Source organism: Haliotis asinina, unplaced genomic scaffold (assembly GCF_037392515.1).
Source record: "Haliotis asinina isolate JCU_RB_2024 unplaced genomic scaffold, JCU_Hal_asi_v2 scaffold_24, whole genome shotgun sequence".
Lineage (NCBI taxonomy): Eukaryota > Metazoa > Mollusca > Gastropoda > Lepetellida > Haliotidae > Haliotis > Haliotis asinina.
Window position 1 is genome coordinate 25,899 of NW_027133896.1, and position 22,036 is coordinate 47,934.

At 42.3% G+C, this 22,036-nt stretch overlaps 1 protein-coding gene across 3 annotated transcripts; it reads right to left on the bottom strand.

Moving 5' to 3' along the window:
* Window positions 1-2,478: 2,478 nt before the first annotated feature.
* LOC137269984 (alpha-(1,3)-fucosyltransferase C-like) lies at window positions 2,479-21,424 on the bottom strand. 3 transcript variants are annotated; one of them, XM_067803814.1, is made up of 2 exons: window positions 21,272-21,424; window positions 2,479-5,507 (listed from the first exon to the last, which is right to left on the bottom strand). In XM_067803814.1, exon 2 carries the CDS (start codon window positions 5,505-5,507, stop codon window positions 4,260-4,262), a length of 1,248 nt encoding a protein of 415 aa, XP_067659915.1. In that variant the 5' UTR covers window positions 21,272-21,424; the 3' UTR covers window positions 2,479-4,259. The 3 variants fall into 3 exon arrangements, with proteins under 3 accessions (XP_067659915.1, XP_067659914.1, XP_067659913.1); XM_067803813.1 differs by lacking the exon at window positions 21,272-21,424 and adding an exon at window positions 19,148-19,274; XM_067803812.1 differs by lacking the exon at window positions 21,272-21,424 and adding an exon at window positions 7,522-7,595.
* Window positions 21,425-22,036: the final 612 nt, after the last annotated feature.

Here is a 22,036-nt window from a genome sequence, read left to right on the forward strand (position 1 = left end):
AAGGTTTGTTTTTAATGCGTTCAGAATTGAAATTACATTGTAACCCGGAACTTCACGGGTCAAGCGATGGTGTAAATTATGATAAATGAACGACACAAGTAAATGAATACATATGCTGATGTATGACATTTCATGTTCAGAATAAACAGGCTTACTATGTGATTCAGAATAAACAGGGCTTACTATGTGATTCAGAATAAACAGGGCTTACGAAGTGATTCAGAATAAACAGGGCGCACTAAGTGATTCAGAATAAACAGGGCTTACGAAGTGATTTTGAAACAAGCAAGGAGTACTAGGTGATTCAGAATAAACAGGGCGTACTAAGTGATTCAGAATAAACAGGGCTTACTATGTGATTCAGAATAAACAGGGCTTACGAAGTGATTTTGAAACAAGCAAGGAGTACTAGGTGATTCAGAATAAACAGGGCGTACTAAGTGATTCAGAATAAACAGGGCGTACTAAGTGATTCAGAACAAACAGGGCTTACGAAGTGATTCAGAATAAACAGGGCTTACGAAGTGATTTTGAAACTAACAAGGAGTACTAGGTGATTCAGAACAAACAGGGCGTACTAAGTGATTCAGAATAAACAGGGCTTACGAAGTGATTCAGAACAAACAGGGCTTACTAAGTGATTCAGAATAAACAGGGCTTACGAAGTGATTTTGAAACTAACAAGGAGTACTAGGTGATTCAGAATAAACAGGGCGTACTAAGTGATTCAGAACAAACAGGGCTTACTAAGTGACGGAAGGGGATTACCCACATGACGTCAAACGATGATAGAGAGGTGAGTGTGGTTAGGTTTACGCCGCACTCAGCAATGTTCCAGCTATATGGCGACGGCCTTTAAATAATCGAGTCTGCACCAGACAATCTAGTGATCAACAGCATGAGCATCGACCTACGCAATTGGGATACGATGTCAGCAAGGTCAGCAGGCTTGACCACTCGATCCCGTTAATCGCCTGTTACGACAAGCATGGGTTAGGGAAGATCATGTCTAGCCCTCATCTTCACGGGTGTGATAGGAATGGGGTAGTTCTAGTTACCCATTAATGAAATAAATGCAAAACCACCATTACGATATCGGACATTCAAACAGGCCGTATAGACACAAAACAGGCCTAAAACGACAAGCCCCCACTAGCTAAATGTTAAAACAATTACTATTTTAAAACGAATGGGAATTTGTTTCTGCACACCAAATACCAATTTTACCTCCAAGCTTGTCCCTCAGAGCTAGTATCATTTTAAGACAGTGTTGAGCTTTTCACCGCTGTTGTCAGATACCACCAAAAACACGAGATTTGTGAAAAACACGTGCACGCCGGAAAACGACAGGCGTATTTATTCGAGTTGACCCAATGCGAACCATGAACAACTGTTTCATCCTGGTCAGGAGAACCTCTCTGTGCTCAACAGAATGAATTTGCTGTGGATTAGCTCAATGTATTTTCGTGATTTCCGTTCCAGAGGAACCAAAAGTTTCCAGAACAAAGAGCAGTCTTGTAACAGAACACAGATCTATACTGCCTAAAAATAACACACCTGCACTGCTAATACATAGGAGACACCATTTTGACATCAGTTGTTCTTATTTCGCATTAGCTAAAATGTCACCAGCCACAATATCCGGACAGTTGTCATTCCCCGCGGAAATGAAGTTCATGTGTCTGTGGAAAATCATTTTCTAAACCGGTGATATAATTGCATAATCCAAACGAGCAAGGTAGTCTTCAACCTGCTGTATAGTGTTACGGGGGTTTTCCCCGCACTGGAGACAATGGAACAAGCATATGTACAAGAGCATAGTCTTCAACCTGCTGTATAGTGTTACGGGGGTTTTCCCCGCACTGGAGACAATGGAACAAGCATATGTACAAGAAATCACGAGGAACCTAACAGTTTACATTGTGGAAACATACAGATGTCTACAGCATGAAAATATCTTATACCACCCGTCAAAGGTTTAGCCTCATCTAAAGCATTCACTATATATTATGCGTGTGTGTGTGTGTGCATCAAATTGCTGAAAAAATGTGGAAATATTATGCACGTGAGAGAAGATGAATTTCTCCACTGATTTGTTTGAACCTTATGCAGATATACTGCACGAGGATCATGCGTCAAATTGCTGAAAAAACCTGCAAATATTATGCATGTGAGAGAGGGTTTTGGTGTAGTTTTGTTAAGGATAGCCAAATCTCACAGAGTTTATCACGTATTGAACTCATGACAACAGTCTTTTCAACCTTACACATTTCTTTTACAATATATCAGTTCATTGGTATAGTACCTTTAAACAGAATGGAACATTTCGCAAAATCTAGTTTTGAGCAGTTGACTGAAGTACATTTACACTGGTGAGTCTTAAACGTTTGATGGGTAGTATAGTATATTTTGTCATATACAGTTTATGGTTCGCCCTACATGAATGCAACAAAAACAACTTCAACTGCAAAACATGGAAAACATTTTTTTAATACCATGTTAAAAGGTAAGAAAATAAACCTTTGCATATGTTCCCTTCGGAAAGTATTACTCATGACTTGGTTTGAAGAAACAGATAAAAACATGGATAAGGTACCGATGGTGCTAAGGTTATAATCAGTGCGATTCTGAGATTTAAAATATACCATTATATAAAGTAGGGGATATTCCATTTTGCGAGCATACCACTAGCGAAAGCCAGTCTATAAGAGAAAAAGTAACATATGTCCGTGTATATGATAGATTTAATACACCTAAATACACGTTTATTATAAATGGAGTGGTGTTTTCGTAGACGACGTCTTGTTTTATGAAATTTCTTACGAGCTCTATAACATTCTGCTCCGACAGAAGTTTACATGTTCGTTCCTTCTTCTAGGATCCTGTGTGTGTTCGTGGTCGGAAAGTTTTTCGTGCAGCGTCCGTGAGCATGTGCGCGATCTCGTTAGCTATGTCATTGACAGTTACTGGGTCGGCTTGACCGAGTCTTGCAGTGTGTTTTCTCAGTGAGGTTTTTCAAGTGAGTTAAAGTTTTCTCTTGTAAATCCAATATCCCCTACTATTTGTAATGGTAAATGGTGGCTTAAACGATGGTTCGTCATGCTATCAACCACTCGTTTGCTAACAGTCGTGATAAAACCTGAATATTGCCGACTGCTAACATAAAGAAGTACTGTTAAAGTGTTCAAAGTGTGCATCAGCACCACTGGGTCTATCTTCATGTTCACAGGAGACATATTTTTCTCTCATTGCACATAACCAACAAACCTTTTCAGTACATTGAACCATGTTCAACAAGGAAAATGACAAATGGACAGACAGACTGGCTCAAACGCATCACCAATCTGAGATCTCGGTACAAAATAAAACTACTTAAGTCCCACAATGGTTTTCACTCTTTGCGTTAAACTATTTAATCCCGGAGATTATTGGGAACAGCACCGATTTGACAAATACGTGATCTGAGTACATTATAACTGTCACTAAACGAAATTCGGAACAAAGTGACAGAGGAGATTCAATGAAAGATGAATGAGAATCACTTACTGGTCCGACTTTCAGTAGGTATCCTACACACGAGCAGAATGCCAAATATACACAACACATACTTCACAATGTGAACTAATCCTGTAAGAGAGTGAAAACAATGTTCTCCATTACAGTTACTTGAAGAGCATCACCGTTACATGGTCACCTGACCGCACGTGTCTATCGTGTAGTGGGACAGTTACATGGTCAGATGACCACACGTCTGTCCCTTGTAGTGGAAAAGTTTCATGGTCAGCTGACCACACGTGTCTATACCTTGTAGTGGAACAGTTACAAGGTCAGCTGATCACACGTGTCTATACCTTGTAGTGGAACAGTTACATGGTCAGCTGACCACACGTGTCTATCTTGAAGTGAAAGTTACATAATTAGCTGACCACACGTGTCTATATCTTCTAGTGGATCAGTTACATGGCCAGCTGACCACATGTGTCCGTATGTTGTATTTGAGCGACTCTTTGTAACAATACACACATCCGCAGGGTGAGCTGACCACACGTGACTATACGTTGTAGTTGAGCGTGTCTCCGTAACAATACATATCGTTGCATGATGAGACGATTCAGTATAACGTGCACAGTTTGCAGATGATCCAGTCTTTGTAGTCTTGGAAAATCTTCAACTGTGAAATCTCAGTTGTCAAATGATCTCAAATGAATACATGGTGAACGTTAAGGCGTCCATGGTGAGCAGGTCAGTCCATCTTCACTTCAGAAATCCGTGGCACTGTAGCAGCTGTCAGTATTCCACCATTTATTCACATCATGGTATGTGTTTCCGAATCTCTCCAAGTCATGAAGTTTCACACAAATATCACACAACGATGAATCTAAGGTTGACTTCGGATCTGTGATACCATACTGTGATTTCCGTCTCAGTATTTCAGCATATGCCGTATGATTTGAATCTAAATATTTCAAATGATCGGCAAGTTTTTCTGGCGATGAAAAATCGGCTGTGTCGATGTATGTGCCCTTTGGAAGAAGGTTTGCATAGCTCGCCCCACCCCTCACCACGGGGATGACATCCAAACTGTAACTCCGAAACACCTTTTCTGTCAGGTATCCTCGACATAGTGAATTCTCAAACGCCAGATAAAACTTGTATGTCGTTTGTTGAAGATTATTACAACTGTTTGGTCCGGAGTTTTCACACTTGTGGGGTCCACATCCACCATAGATATCAACGCTGATGTACTGCTGAAGTTTCTTCACGTAGTCGTCGCGTTTCGACCGGGCATTGCAGTGACTTACCAACCACATGACGGGTTTAGTTTTCCTCTCAGTGATAGCCCGGAAATCTCGAACATCCGCTGCAGGTTTAGGCAGGAGCACGAAATACGGACAGACAATATCCGAGTCATATCTGAAAGTCATCGTCCAATTAAACCTATCATTCCATCGATTGAAGTCCCATGGAGCCTCGTGTGCAAAAAATATCCACATCTGATTGGCTGGTTTTGGTGGCGGTTTATCATCAGTAATCGACAGGACATAAAAGACGACTGCATCGGCTTGAGGGAGAAGTTTATGGTCACCAGATAATCTACAGTTTTGCAATCGGCAGTTTTTCAGACTATCCTTGTACCTTGTTTCAAACGTATGCCATGAAGGCATGTTGTATATGATGATAAGTTTCTCTTCTGTCTTGTTTTGTGTGAAAATGTTTTCAACACCCGTGAGATTATACCGCGACTTCTGGCGAAAATTGTCATTTGGGAACTGCAAAATCGGGGACAGGAAATATGGGTGGTTGCTCTCACCGTTTGGCCATACAAGAAGAGATGACTTGTTATTTTCGAACCTTGAAATAGAAGAAACCATCCTTGAAACAGAGGCAAGTCGTCGTGGGGGCTTGACGTTTACTCGGAAGACATTTGTGAGCGTGCTCCATATAAAAAGCACAAACAAGACCGCGGATGTACAGAACAATAGACGCTTGTTTCTTCGGCACACCATCTGAAACATAGCGACAAAGAAATTCACTTACTTATATCCAGTGAGTGAGTTTAGTTTTACGCCGCACTCAGCAATATTCCAGCTACATGGAGGCGGTCTGTAAATAATCGAGCCTGGACCAGACAATCCAGTGATCAACAACATGAGCATGGATCTGCGGAATTGGGAACCGATGACATGAGTCAACCAAGTCAGCGAGCCCGAGAGTTGGTTAGTGAGTGAGTTTAGTTTTGCAATATTCCAGCAAAACCACAGCAACACGACAGCGTTGGCGCCGGAAAGGGGCTTGACACAATGGGGATGGGATGGGGAGTGGACGAACCTGTCTTCGGCATGAAGAGCTAACAATGGTAATGACTTACTTTAAGCTCATTCTTTAAGACGAGCTTAAAGTCAATGTCACCGAATCTAGGCACAGTCGACGAACACAACGGCCATACAACAACCTCATGGAAACGTTAGTCAAAGCGTTACAGCACATATATTTCTGCTTACATTTTTATTTTTGTCACAAATTATTCTTTACTAAGGAAGTCCGAGTACGTGCAAGTCGATGTGAGTAGTGTATCTTGTTTATGACAAATTGCCAAGCACAGCGGCAATTAATTAGCAAACGTGTCCACGGCAACCTTAAACTACTTAATCCCAGATTAACTTAGTGAGCTGTGTCAGCACCGGTCTTTATTCTCAGGTACATCCCTTGGGCAAGGGCAGATAAGTAGTTCCATCTCGGCAGGTGCATGTTTACCACCAACTAATAAAATGTCAACTTTTGCTGAGTAAGATTACCTTCATACCATCCTCTCTGTCCAGTAGTAAACGCCATTGCCAAGCTCTGACAGATGTTTGGCTTAGCAGCGGTCACAAGCTGACCATGGCTATACCATAAAGAACATCAAGTCCTGTTAGGTAATCATCTCCTTACCACCTACCTCGAATAGTAAGCCTTGTCAGCACAGGGTAGATAACGCATATGGAAAGCTCCAACATCGGAGAAACTTGATAATGACAATGGGTAGTAGTGTGGGTTATATCCTGTTTTTTTCCATCTCAGGCTCACTTGCTTGAATCAGAGACCATACAATAGATAGTCTCTGCTTGAATAAACCCAAGGAACTCACTGCTCTCTCTTTTCTTATTTCACGGTTCGCTCCCAATACCTGATTCCCGAAAACGAGGCCTGACAGCCCCCTTAGTATATTTAGCTCTGAGGGTTTTCTTAACGGACACCAAGGAGCTTAACTACAAAACCCAACCCAACCAAACAAACAAACAAACAAAAACAAAAAACCCAAACAGCCAAAAACAATCTACGAAATTAAATTTCAATTGTTCTTAGAAATATGGTAGCCTACTGGTTACAGCGTTAAGCGTTGGCTCGTCATGCTGAAGGCCCGGGTTGGATTCCCCTCGTGTGAAGCGCTTTTCTCGTGTCCGCCGCCGTGATATTGCTGGAATATTACTACAGGCGACGGTGGTCAGGGGTCAGGGAGTTCGAACCTCCTTAACCCCACTTGCTCCGCCAACGCAAAAAACAACAATCTTGTGGTCATAAGTCATTTCAAAAGGAGCATCCGCAAAAATAATCTACATGGGCGTTCTTGTGGGTAGTTCTACGCTGAGCTCGTTACCATGGTTACAGCAGAGACCATCTATTATACGGCCTCTGGTTACAGGCTTGCCTGTCCGTTTGCTGACAACTCCCCTGCCGTCGACAAGAGTGTGTATAATGTTACGAGTTTTATGGCTCCATTCACAGGTCGTATTGCTTGTTTGATACCACATCCCGCCCTAATCCGGCAGTTGTGGAAAACCCATTCTTATCCCGGCAAATAGTCCACAGTCATCTAACCATACAACACATATGGTCTTTGATTGAACTAAACAGCACTCGGCATGTCGAAGAAGACCAACGCTCGCGACCTCGCTTCCTCCAACGAGAAAGGTTGCACCGCGCCAGTTTCACGGGACCCACGATTGTGACGTGATAACGCTTAACTCTGGTGTTCCTTACCTGACACCGACACTCGTGCACCGACCCAGGCAGCTTCGGCAAACATGTCATCGCAGTGCTGTTGACATACGTGGTCTTGATGAATAATGTCCGTATTAGCAAGGTTTTACAATATGACAGCACGGTGCCTGTGGTGCAATCCCCAACGTCTAGGATTAAACAACATAAACACTAAGGAATTTATTTCGGAGCAGGCGGAGAAAGATATGTTATACATGATCTGGGCTATCAATGCTTGTGGCGTAATGCGTTGTCAGGGCACGTGCGATACGTAAAATCTCGTCCGGAGTGAATAAGGAGAACTGAAGAGTTTTCAATAGTCTTTGCACCGTGCCATGGGCATCTCTAAGCCCATACTACCGTGGCTACCGAGATATATGTGCGATACGGACATCAACAATCACTTCCATATGTAATGCCGAAATTGATCTATACCTGAATTTGACGGTAAGAGTGAATTATCGACTGAAAGTACCTGCGTCATGTTGTGCATGAGCAATCGTGTGACCAGATTGTCCGTTTGCAGGCTGCCGGCTCAATACAGCCCAGGATCAGGTTTTAGTTTAGAAACACACATTTACTCTGCACATAGAACTAGGGGTAATGAAACTGAAAGTTGAAGACCCGTGCTCAATTTTCACACATGGGTAAAATGTGTGAAACCCATTTCTAGTTTCACCTGTATTTGTTTCCCTGTTCCAACTACTGCGCTTACTCTGAAAGATGCTAACAAAATCAATGACTACAAGATGCGCATTATCTGTGTTCTGTTGTAAACAGGCTACAGCTGAGATGAACTAAGAACACCGAAACTTGTATTCATAGGGCTTCCGGTAATCCGCGCCTTTTGGTCGTGATTTATTTGTGAAGGATACGACAGGATCAAAGGGCAGTCGTTGTTACAGCTTACAAACAAAGCACAAGTGTTTCCATGGCTTCAGTTCAGGACTAGTTCTAGTTGCATTGTTCGAACAATTACGTATTGTTGTTAAACGCATTTTACCGATTGACTGATAATACAGCTTGTTCAGCTCGACCTGAGCTATACATATGCATGACCCGTGAGGCCACATGACACAAGCGGAATGTCCAGTTAGCATTAAATAGGGGAGCAGAAATTGCTTCTCGTTGCCTACAAGCTCGTGTTGGAACATAAAACGGTCTGTCGCTACTTTTTCAAACAAAGTTAGGACACTGCTGACGATTTCTCGACACTGAGGTGTCAAACGTCGACCTTGTCGCGGTTGTTCAGACATGTTGGTGCACCCCTCACAGTAATAGACCATACCAGTTGTGACACGGTCATGCAATGCATTGGTATTCACTTGATCAGGTCAAGCGGGACACCGACTTGTGATATAGCAGGGAACACTTTCTAACTGTTACCTTAACTGGCTAATGATAGAATGGGCGGGACTTGAGGTGCACATAGCACTGAACAGTATTTGACACTATGTTGTTTTTGTTTGTTTGTTTTGTTAAAGTGATTAATGTTGACTCTTTTTTTCAGAGAATTCACTCACATGGGAAGGTGTAGTGCTATCTGTGTGACGTTATGTCATGTGACTCGGGTAACGGTATTGTGGCTGGATGCCCGGTTCTTGTGTTTACGACTGGAAAATCGTGGTGTTTCAGTGAGTGAGTGAGTGAGTGAGTGAGTGAGTGAGTGAGTGACTTACGTTTAACGCCGTTTTTAGCAATATTCAAGCAATGCCACGGCTGGGGACGCCTGAAGTGGGCTTCACACACATTGTACCCATGTGGTGAATCGAGCTCTTCTACCATTAGAGTTACATACCACCCAAATGGAGTTTTGGAAGATGTTCGACGCATTAACACCTAAGACATCCTTATTCTTGCAAGACAAAAGCTATCGCAAAATATAACAACTTTCATACTTGAAACTATTAAGGATGTAGCTACCATATAATCTCACTATCACTACAGAGAGAAAGAGGTAGGAGCGGTCGTCTCAAAAGCAAAACCTGGACGGGTGAAGCAAACAATTGTTGGGGTCGGACTGGGGGTATATATAATCAAGTCTGAACAAGCGCTCGAAATAATCGCCGGCCCGGAGGCCCAGCACCAGTTGTTATCGTAAGGGGCCGACAGTTTCAAATATCTGCAGGCCCTTGTGGCCTTCAGTAATTATCCGTCTTTATATCAGCTGGAATCCTTCCTGTACGACCCATCATGTTACGATAACATACAGGTTCATTTCCTGGTATTTCAGACCTTTGCGCATAGGAATGACAAATTCTTTCTAGCTGCGTCATAGGTTTCGCTAACTGATTTTGTAGAAACAGTGTGCAATTGTCACAATAGCTAGTGTAGTCTATTTTAATTTTATCGGTTTTTATCGACGTTGGTGGACAACGGCCAAATTAAAGCATTGCACACACTGGTCTGAACCAGACAATCCAGTGGTCAACAGCATGAACATCGTTGTGCCTAATTAGGATACGAAGGAAAGTGTCAACCAACTCAGCGAGCCCGAGGAGCACCCTCACAGGAACGCTATCACCACATGACTCCCCCCACCCCCCCATGTTACCTCCACAATCACATTGGATACGGTGCACCAGCCTTTAAACGCCCCTCCCTACCCCCCACCCTAACCCCCTTTCCCCATTCCCCCAACACACACACACTCTCTCTCTCTCTCTCTCTTTCTCTCTCTCTCTCTCCTTTTGTTGTATCTTCCTACGCTAGGAGAAAGAAATATTTTTCTAATTCGAATATCACAAGAAAAAAAGTTATACAAATCACCCGCTGTGTTATGCAGCTCAGTAATTCACTCACTCACATCTGCAGACATAATTGTACCATTGGTGGTGCACTGATCCAAACGCACATTACATCGACATTAATTGTACAGTTGACTGAAAACATAACACTGTGACAGCTGTCAAGGTAGTAACTGTGAAACAGGTATATCATTAATAAAGATACAAGTGATGAGGTATCCTAGCAACAGTATCACGAGATAACAACAGGTGTGCGGTTGTAACATGTCCTAACAGCAATAACATCGGTAACAGTGACAAGACTGGAAATTGGATTTAAAACAGTTTGTATCAATACGTCATAGAATCATGTCACGTGGCGAACAACACATCAATATGTCTGTTTCCATTTACATCCCAGTAGAAACACAGTTTTAAGAACGATGCTCGTAAATTGTCCACATTATTTGGTATATTACACAAGAGATTAACTGAGTAGTGATTAACATTGGATAGGCCTGGGAGATATTTTAATTTTGATTTAAACATATCTTTTCAAGAGAATGGATTGGTTACAAGCTATTCCAACTTTGAGACACCCGCTCCTTTTTACGGTGCTTACATGCAAAAGTGAAGCAAAGTGTATGTACAGGGATAGAAAGGTATATACAATAATACATTCAAATGAAAGTAATACGTTCAATACACTAATTATTTAGATCATAAACATATCAAAGTTGATGAACCGTTTGGAGTTTGATATATATCTTTGAACTTCTTTAAAAATCTGTTTATTGTCATTGAACATAAGATCTGCACTGCCAGTACCTCTAGGTTTATTTGTGCTCTAATGCTACAAATTTTGCCAACATTTTGAAACATTTCCCGTCTGATATTACAATACAAAGAACATTCCATGAAATAATGAGAATTTTCACAGGTAAACTTCCAACTACATTCTGGGTTCTCAATGAGATCGATCCTACACAGATCACCATTTAATCTACTATTTGAATATCTTAGCTGGGTATGAATTACATTGAGTTTTCTATTACCAAACGAGAAATATTCTGTTGCTTCTGGCTTACGCGAGCTTACAGGCGATGTCAAACTTTTAAGGGAATCTGATTCTCTAACATATTAGGGGAGATAATTCCACAGTTGTGAAGATGAAGGGAAGAACGATTGGGTGTAGAGACTTGTGCAGGAATAGGACAGGGAAATATCACATATGTTTCTATATTTTGTCCTGGATTCAACAGTGTGGGCCTGTGATTTATGGATGAAAATCCCATTGATGTATCATCTGTGAACAAGCGTGCAGCACAATCTAGTTCATCGGCAATTTCATTAACATATACCTTTGGGAATGACAGCATGTAGATTTTGTTCCTTCCTTTATTACTGAATTTCCCCACAGGTTAAATGCAATTATGAACGAGGGTGGCACGGCGGTATCGCCAATAGCCATAAATACTACAAGTATATTCTCTGTTTAAGACAGTTTTCCAAACCCCAAACTGAATTTTACCTCTCTGTTATAACCATAAATAAATTCAGAACTGCTCTTGCACATTTCTGATGCAGGTCACATAAACTAGCCATTGAAACTGGCAGATATTCTGATATCCCAAGGCATGAAAGACTATGTAATGTCTGTAACACTGGATACGTCGACAGTGAATATCACTTCCTGCTGACTTGTGCAACTTACGATGACCTCCGCCAAAGATACATCATACCCCTTAAATATTCTGAATTCCCAACTATGGCAAAGTCCAAAATAGTCATGTCCTCCCAACATGAATCGGGTATTAGAAACTTGGCCTGCTACAGTTTCCATGCCTCAAAACTTCGTAAAAAGAGTGATTTAGTATATCCTCCATGCTGCACAGGTAACAGCTGATATGGTCTGTTACCCCGTACCTACCTCGTTGTGTAAAACTATGCATCATTGATCACGGAATGGTATATATATATATATCCCATGCCTGGACAACATCTGTATAAATATTCTATGAATGTCGATTTTATGCATTTGTCGTACTTGCAGTCTGCCAAAGGCCTTAGAAACACCATAAAACACCATACAATAGTCTTCACGTCTATCTAGAGCTGAGCAAATATTGTTATATATTGTTATATATATTGTTATACGTTGTTTTGTATATACCTGTACTTTAGGTCGTAATGGCGGAATAGAGTTGATAGATCCTGATTCTTTGATTAGCCCTCACAGAACTTTCCAAAATAAAGGTTTTCTGTCTCTGCTCATCTCAGATATAAACTCATCAAGGTACGAAAAATAATGTTCCTTTGCATAACACTTCATGTTATGAACTTCATTTCGTTGTTTACGGTATGCCAGTTTATCCTCATATCAGTTAGTTAATTTTGCCTTTTTCCTTAACTTAACGTTTTCTTGATTCACGTCGTATTTCCGAATTGTACCAAGGTTTGTCACTGGGTCTAATCATTACATTTCTAGATGGAATACATTCCTTAATATACCTTCCTAGGTGATTATAAAATACATATATTGTCTCATCAATACCAGTAGTGTTTGCTATCACATGGTTCCAACCAGTATTGGTTATATATTTAGTCAGTAACTCATGGTCGCCATTACACGATGCATTTCTGCTATAACATACAGACAGAGAAATAGCTGTGTTAATGGCGACAAATGTGCTCCTGTGATCACTTATGTAGTTATGTCACTACTGAAATCGATCACGCCACTGTCAAACACGTCAACATCGTTACTAATTAATACGGGACGTAATAAAGTTCGGCTTATTCTACTAACACGTGTAGGTTCCTTACTAACATTATGAAATGCCTTTCTGTTAATAAGTTCTCTTAAATGTGAAATTTTACCTGACAAGGGGTCCTCATTCAGATCACCGATAAGCATTTTTTTAATGTAAGGTCTAATGAATTTTCTATTGACCCTTCTAGTCGCTCCCAAAAAGTCGCGTTTATGCCGGGGGTCTGTAAGCTGCACAAAGCATGATCGATTTCTGACCTAAATATATTTCTCACCAGATTGCTTTATCGATAGTGTTTTCCAAATCAAAGCGTCCTTTAAAACTCAAAACATTTTTCACATGGATCATGACACCTCCACCGAAAGCATTTCTATCTTTACGTAAAAACTTCGTGAAAACTATTCCATGTTACATTTGTGCTACTGATACAGTTAAGTAACCATTCCATGTTACATTTGTGCTACTGATACAGTTCAGTAACCATTCCACATTACATATGTGCTGTCGATACAGTTAAGTAACCATTCCACATTACATTTGTGCTGCCGATAAAGCTAAGTAACCATTCCATGTTACATTTGTGCGACTGATACAGTTCAGGAACCATTCCACGTTACATTTGTGCTGTTGATACAGTTCAGTAACCATTCCACGTTACATTTGTGCTGCTGATACAGTTCAGGAACAATTCCACGTTACATTTGTGCTACTGATACAGTTCAGTAACCATTCCACGTTACATTTGTGCTGCTGATACAGTTCAGGAACAATTCCACGTTACATTTGTGCTACTGATACAGTTCAGTAACCATTCCACGTTACATTTGTGCTGTTGATACAGTTTAGTAACCATTCCACATTACATTTGTGCTGCCGATACAGTTCAGGAACAATTCCACGTTACATTTGTGCTACTGATACAGTTCAGGAACCATTCCATGTTACATTTGTGCTACTGATACAGTTCAGTAACCTTTCCATGTTACATTTGTGCTACTGATACAGTTAAGTAACCGTTCCATGTTACATTTGTGCTACTGATACAGTTAAGTAACCATTCCATGTTACATTTGTGCTACTGATACAGTTAAGGAACCATTCCGTGTTACATTTGTGCTACTGATACAGTTCAGTAACCATTCCACGTTACATTTGTGCTGCTGATACAGTTCAGTAACCATTCCACGTTACATTTGTGCTGCTGATACAGTTCAGTAACCATTCTACGTTACATTTGTGCTGCTGATACAGTTAAATAAGAGCGTCTCAGAGCCACAAATAATTTGGCTTTCAGATAAGCATTCATTGAAGTAAGCTAGCTTGTGCCTCACACTTCTCGTTTTGAGGTGAAGAATTTGTAAAGTTTTGTCTAATGATTGGGTTACAGCATTATAGGGCCAAGTCTGTATCACCGGAGAGCAAAGTAATATAAATATATAACTATATATAATCAGCACGTTGGTGTTACCTAACACAGAGGATGGCACACATAATACAATCCACGCCTTACACTCCAATCTGGATATTGACAATGATCAGTTGAAAAGTCTCAGAAAATAACCTAATAGATCCATATGTGATCGTTGAACGTTTGAGCTTGCTCGATGTGTGGTTCCATGAAATCTCCTGATAGCAATTCTATATTTTAATCTCAGGTCGTGATACTTTTCACAATTTAAACAGGACGTGGACCTCGTCCTCCATAACACTGAGATCACATTGCGAACAGAGTGGTTCATATACTTGTTCATTTACGTTTTTACGTAAGTTAACATTGAAATCATGACGAGATATTCTTCAAGTACATAAGACTCTAAACAAAGACCTATCCGAGAGAAACATGATATAGTTTTCCTGTAACAAGGACTTTATACTACTGTGATTACATAGATAGTGCAGAGATAATATATAACTCTGCCGTTGTTTGGAAATAGTTGTAAACATGATAGAATCACCAACATTTTGGGAAAACCAAACGTGCGTAAAACCTGTGTAAAATAACAAATTTCTGAGACTTGACACTCAGTTTTGCTTTCCAGCATCATCTAATGTTTTTTCACATTATATAGCAACCAAGAGCGGTCTTGCACCTTGTTAAGGACAACCAAAGGCGGTTTCGCGCCTTGTAAAGGACAACCAAGAGCGATCTCGCATCTTGTTCGGGAAAAACAAAGAGCGGTCTTGCACCTTTTCAATGACAGCCAAGAGTGGCCATGCACCTTGTTAAGGACAGCCAAGAGCGGCCATGCACCTTTTCAATGACAGCCAAGAGTGGCCATGCACCTTGTTAAGGACAGCCAGGAGTGGCCTTGCACCTTGTTAAGGACAGCCAAGAGTGGCCATGCACCTTGTGAAGGACAGCCAAGAGTGGCCATGCACCTTTTCAATGACAGCCAGGAGTGGCCATGCACCTTGTTAAGGACAGCCAAGAGTGGCCATGCACCTTGTTAAGGACAGCCAAGAGTGGCCATGCACCTTGTTAAGGACAGCCAAGAGTGGCCATGCACCTTTTCAATGACAGCCAAGAGTGGCCATGCACCTTGTTAAGGACAGCCAGGAGTGGCCATGCACCTTGTTAAGGACAGCCAGGAGTGGCCATGCACCTTGTTAAGGACAGCCAAGAGTGGCCATGCACCTTTTCAATGACAGCCAAGAGTGGCCATGCACCTTGTGAAGGACAGCCAAGAGTGGCCATGCACCTTGTTAAGGACAGCCAAGAGTGGCCATGCACCTTTTCAATGACAGCCAAGAGTGGCCATGCACCTTGTGAAGGACAGCCAAGAGTGGCCATGCACCTTGTTAAGGACAGCCAGGAGTGGCCATGCACCTTGTTAAGGACAGCCAAGAGTGGCCATGCACCTTGTTAAGGACAGCCAAGAGCGGCCATGCACCTTGTTAAGGACAGCCAGGAGTGGCCATGCACCTTGTTAAGGACAGCCAAGAGCGGCCATGCACCTTGTTAAGGACAGCCAGGAGTGGCCATGCACCTTGTTAAGGACAGCCAAGAGTGGCCATGCACCTTTTCAATGACAGCCAAGAGTGGCCATGCACCTTGTGAAGGACAGCCAAGAGTGGCCATGCACCTTGTTAAGGACAGCCAAGAGTGGCCATGCACCTTTTCAATGACAGCCAAGAGTGGCCATGCACCTTGTGAAGGACAGCCAAGAGTGGCCATGCACCTTGTTAAGGACAGCCAGGAGTGGCCATGCACCTTGTTAAGGACAGCCAAGAGTGGCCATGCACCTTGTTAAGGACAGCCAAGAGCGGCCATGCACCTTGTTAAGGACAGCCAGGAGTGGCCATGCACCTTGTTAAGGACAGCCAAGAGCGGCCATGCACCTTGTTAAGGACAGCCAGGAGTGGCCATGCACCTTGTTAAGGACAGCCAAGAGTGGCCATGCACCTTGTTAAGGACAGCCAGGAGTGGCCATGCACCTTGTTAAGGACAGCCAAGAGTGGCCATGCACCTTTTCAATGACAGCCAAGAGTGGCCATGCACCTTTTCAATGACAGCCAAGAGTGGCCATGCACCTTGTTAAGGACAGCCAAGAGGGGCCATGCACCTTGTTAAGGACAGCCAGGAGTGGCCATGCACCTTGTGAAGGACAGCCAGGAGTGGCCATGCACCTTGTTAAGGACATCGCAAAGAAGCTACGCCCCTTGTTAGGGATTTCTTGGAAGGGTCACGCACCCGGATATTTATCTTATACCTATCAATAATATGGACCATGTTGTACATGCTGGCTGTAGGCACATGTCCAAACTGACCACCAGCGCCGAAAATGCATATCAGCAGCATCAACCCAAGGGCCGAAAATCCATAACAGCCGTATTGTAAAGCTACTAAACTAGAAAGGAATGAATACATGCAAACACCGGATTTCAAAATGACAGTTTTCTTTTCGCCAGCTGGTCAGGCCCACAGGCTGATATAGTAGTCTCGTGCTGATATCACTGACACAAGAATAACAGCCATGCAACAATCACTTAATATTAAATCATTTTATGTTAGAGCGACCTCATTTCGTTATCCAAAAGAGCGGTCCTTTTCATGCCAATGTAAACGCGACAGTGAGCGAGTCTGGTATTATGCCGCTTTCAGCAATGTTCCAGCGATATCATGGCAGAGTGTCACAAGAAACGGACTCACACGTTGTACCCATGTGGGGAATCGAACCCGAGTCTTCGGCGAGACCAGCGAAACCTTCAATCACCCGTCGTCTAAAATGTATGGAAGCCATTTTGACGTTGTCATGGCAACGTGGATATTCGCCCTTTCCGTGATAACGTTTAAAGGTCATCCCATATCCGACCCCGTTGGGATATTTCATATGCACCGTCAGCTAGACTTAGAATGAAGTGTTTGAACAAACTGAACAAAATACTACAACTATGTTGGTTCATGTTCACCAATCACCCTTACGCGTTTTGAACGAATGATGTCATTTGATACAAAACAAACGAGGAGACCCGTGAAGATCCGGGGTAGAATAGGTCTTCAGCTACCCACACTTGACACTATGATGGTCGTAAGAGGCGACTAACGGGATCGGGTGGACAACTTGCTGTCTTGGTTGACACATCGGTTCCTAATTGAGCAGAACGGTGTTCATGCTGTTGATCAATGGATTGGCTTGTCCAACACGATTATATACAGACCGCCACCATACAGCTGGAATATTGCTGGGTGCGGCGTAAAACTAAACTCACTCACAAACGAGGAAGGTGGTAATGACAGTTCTAAATTGCACAGTTGGCGTTTTAAACGACCACAGGCTTCAACATGATGTCGTATAAATGATAAATGAACTTGACATGCATACAATTGATATGCAAACTAACATCGGACACACGATTATGGCAAATCAGCTAGACAACTAAATTCAGATTGCACAGCTGGTGTACCTGACGATTTAGGAACGCTACAGCTTGACAATGGAGGTGGTTCGAAAACCTGTTGGTTATAGCGCGTAATATTCCCGACTGGTTACTACATGTGATGTTGTGTTCTTAGTAATCTAGAAATATACACAAGAACTTAGATTCTCATTATTGAATGGGCCCCGATTTTAACCCTATTGATCTTGAATCGTGTAAGAGAAGCACATGATAATGCATATTTAACATTCACAGATAAAACATAAAATATTCCAGGGCCAGACATGTTTTTGTATGAAAGTGATTATTTTGTTTGGATTTTTAAAAAAAATTAACAACTGTCAACATAAAATCCTGTCATGTTGTCGTTTTGAGTCAAAGCATCATACGGGTCAGAAAAACCTCGTGGTTCTCCATCTGGATACCACAACAAGATTTGTGAACGTGTTGGAAACCATTGCTCAAGTTAAATGTGTGCTTAATCACGTTCTTTGTGTATATTATTGATTTCCATGGTCTGTATAGAATGTTTCTGGGTCGGCATGAAAAACAGGACCTGACATCTGTTACCGTATGCCTGTTCACTCACTTTCGAAAAATCAGATCAGCGCTCATATACCTCGATAATAAAGACCCAAAACTGCATTTAACTCGAAAAACAACCCCAGAGATTCAGAACGTTTGCATGACAAACAGCGTTGTCAAAACGGCATGGTTCCGGGCCATGACCAAAGCAATGGAATTCCACTGTCTGCCGTAAAACATTCATAACGAGCCCAGTTTATGTCCAATTTAACCACGCGTGGTACGGAACAACGACCAAGGCTTCTAACCCTTCTGTCTCATCTTGTGTTTTTCAATTACAGGCGACAGGTGTAAATGGTACAAAGATTTCCTGACCACTGGTCAAGGTACGTTTACGCTGTCACCCGACGCAATACGTGGAGAGCGTTCTTTGTTTGCACACCTTTAGTGTGATGTCCATTTCTGGCCTCCTACCACGTGACATAGTGACATAGTGCCAAAAGAGGCGGAAAGCGTCAATCCATTCAGTTGTTTACACTGTTAACAATTCACCATGACCCGTCAAAACCACCATAGTAAACAATCTCTCCGGAAAGAAACATCCCTTTAGCCTATCCTTAAATGATAGTACATGATGTAACAAGTTGTATATTCAGGGGGTTACACGCACCCACACCAGATTAATTAATCTGTCAAGGCCAAGCGCGGGTTGTGCAAAGTACTCACAGTTATTCCGGAGTGATGTTATACCTCAGGTGACCACCATGCCCCCTAACTGTCCGAGATACAAATGTACTTCAGTGTCGACACAGCGAAAGCCGGATACAGAATAACAACTTCACTATGTTGAATGATGGCGTTATGCTATCTCCGTCACGTGACCTCACTAAGAAAGTGAAATCCCAAATATGACATATGTTGCACGTGACCTCTCGCTCGCTCAGTTGACGCTCGCCCAAAGCAGTTAACATGCAGTCGCTCAACTACAGAATGTCCTTCTTCCGGCTTACATTGTAAAACAAAAAATCGAAATGAAGCAAGTCTAGATTTTCCTCAGTCTCACTATCCTCAGTCTCTCAATGGGGATACATTTCAAAAAAAATATGACGTCTTGCAAAATATTATAATGTCGGAGACTAAACGTTTACTGGAGTTTATGCCACTTTCAACAATGTATATATTGTTTGAAGATGGAGATGTTAGTCATGAGGTGCACGATGATGATGATGATGATGATGATGATGATGATGATGATGATGATGATGATCGCAATACGGCAAATTCAAATGCAACAACTGATGCAGCCATTATGGAAGAGAGGCAGCGATGTCATTGGAGAGTTCCTTCTTTTTGGGTTTAAAGTTGTCGCCAGATCGACATACTTAAAATAACTTCAATCGACACACATCCGGGGTAAGTCAGTTAAATCGGAAGGTTTGCCGATTTGCCGGAAAACCCGCAGAGATAAGTTTGGCTTGGCGCAGCTTGCAGCAATATTTCAGGAATATGACAGCGGGGGTCGCCAGAAATGGACTTCACACTCTGTGTGTGTGTGTGTGTGTGTGTGTGTGTGTGTGTGTGTGTGTGTGTGTGTGTGTGTGTGTGTGTGTGTGTGTGTGTGTGTGTGTGTGTGTGTGTGTGTGTGTGTGTGTGTGTGTGTGTGTGTGTGTGTGTGTGTGTGTGTGTGTGTGTGTGTGTGTGTGTGTGTGTGTGTGTGTGTGTGTGTGTGTGTGTGTGTGTGTGTGTGTGTGTGTGTGTGTGTGTGTGTGTGTGTGTGTGTGTGTGTGTGTGTGTGTGTGTGTGTGTGTGTGTGTGTGTGTGTGTGTGTGTGTGTAAACTTGCTTCATTTAGTGGCGTCACGTTACAGAAGGGCCAGGTGGAAGTGACAACAAAGTGGGTCAGATACTGTGAGTAGGCTACGGAAATCTCCACTAATACCAAATAAATGACCGTTTTTCGTGCCGCTCCGTGCACTTTGTACTGGTAAATCAATAAACGTGTACGTTAGACCTGCTGATGATATATCGGGTGTATCTGAATGGGTCATGTAATGACTATTAAGAAAGGCACAGACAAATGCATCGGTTCGGTTACGTCAGGTTGCACGTGGAAGCAACAGCACCTCACAGAAACGGTGATTCTTACGAAGAATGTGTGGTTTAGACTTTTGGCTCCTATGTGATATATTTCAAAGATAAACTTCCGACTCTAAGGTTATTAACTTGCAGTGTTATTGTTAACCTGGACTAACGCGGCTAGTACTGATACACTGTAACAATACTTCAATTATTAAACAATGGAACAATAATCCCAGTGCGGAAAATAATGGAACAATACTTGCAGCATAGAAACAATGGAACAATTATTGTATTTAAAAAAATGGAACAATACTTGCAGTATTGAAATAATAGAACAATACTATCAGCCCAAAACATATCTTTTCTGTTTTGTCCCTCTGTAAACTAAGTTTGTCGATACAGCGACAACCCGTGATGACCTGGGTTAAAACTGGTCACCAGTTATCCATGCATGGAGGTGAGTGACAGGATCGGGTGTGGTCAGGCTCGCTGACACATGTCATCGTATCCCAACTGCATAGATCGATGCTCATCATGTTGGGCAATAGACTGTTTCGACAAAATGCAAGTATTTACCAACTGGCGTCATATAACTGGAATATCGTTGAGTGCGTTGTGAATAAACACTTTCTGAACACGCGTGATGACAATGGGGAAGTGACTCAGGGATATCCCACCTGGCAAACACCTTGTACAGGTATCATACAACTTAATTACATTAAACAATATTCACATTCATGAAACACATTTTTCGTAAACGATGCATACTTACTGTGTCAAGATAATCTCGTACGGATGTCAAGGCAATGTTCAGTCAAGAGCCCAGGTAGATAAGCCACGTAATGTCAAGGTGACACAGGTGAACAGCTCAATCACTTTCGTTACCATGGAAGCGACAGATACTGTATCCGAGGATATTGATGAGATTCAGGTGAGCTGCATGGCACGTTGTGCGTGCGCTCCTTTCTAATGAACGTGTTGCGAACGCTCAACAAGGGCTTCCTCGTCACCCAGATCGAGTAATCGCTTTGATTTAAAGGACATAGTTTGTAGGATGGTTATCTCGTGCTAATCCGGGACAAGCCGACTGAGGTCTCTCTTTGGGATACGGCAACTTGGCGAGTGGTCACGAAAGGCCTGTCAGTATCAGCCCGAAGGACAAACGTACGATATGGACAAAAGTCACACACAACTTGACTGACTGACTGTGGGAGAGTGCATCTGGGAGCTTACGCAGGGTTGTATCTCTCAGCGAACTTGGTTGCTGAGCGCTACTTTAGACAAGACAAGCGCTCGTCAAGTCACAAACTGGCTTATGAGACACTGAATACATGATACGGTAATTACCATACGTATACAAGTTTACATTACTGACCAACTGTAGCAGGATGCCCCTGGCCATAACGGAGGTAGGATTGTATCTCATCCAGCTTAATTGCTAAAACCTATACTGAGGACAGGTTTACTCCCGGAGGGTCATTCTCACTTATCCACCACCCTAAAGTTATGATAAGGAATTAAGGAGGTTTACTGTACA

Coding starts and splice junctions, on each gene's coding strand:
- LOC137269984 (XM_067803812.1), bottom strand. CDS start 7,572: ATGACATGTTTGCCGAAGCTGCCTGGGTCGGTGCACGAGTGTCGGTGT. Junction 5,508..7,521: donor TGCACGAGTGTCGGTGTCAG/GTAAGGAACACC, acceptor GCTATGTTTCAG/ATGGTGTGCCGAAGAAACAA.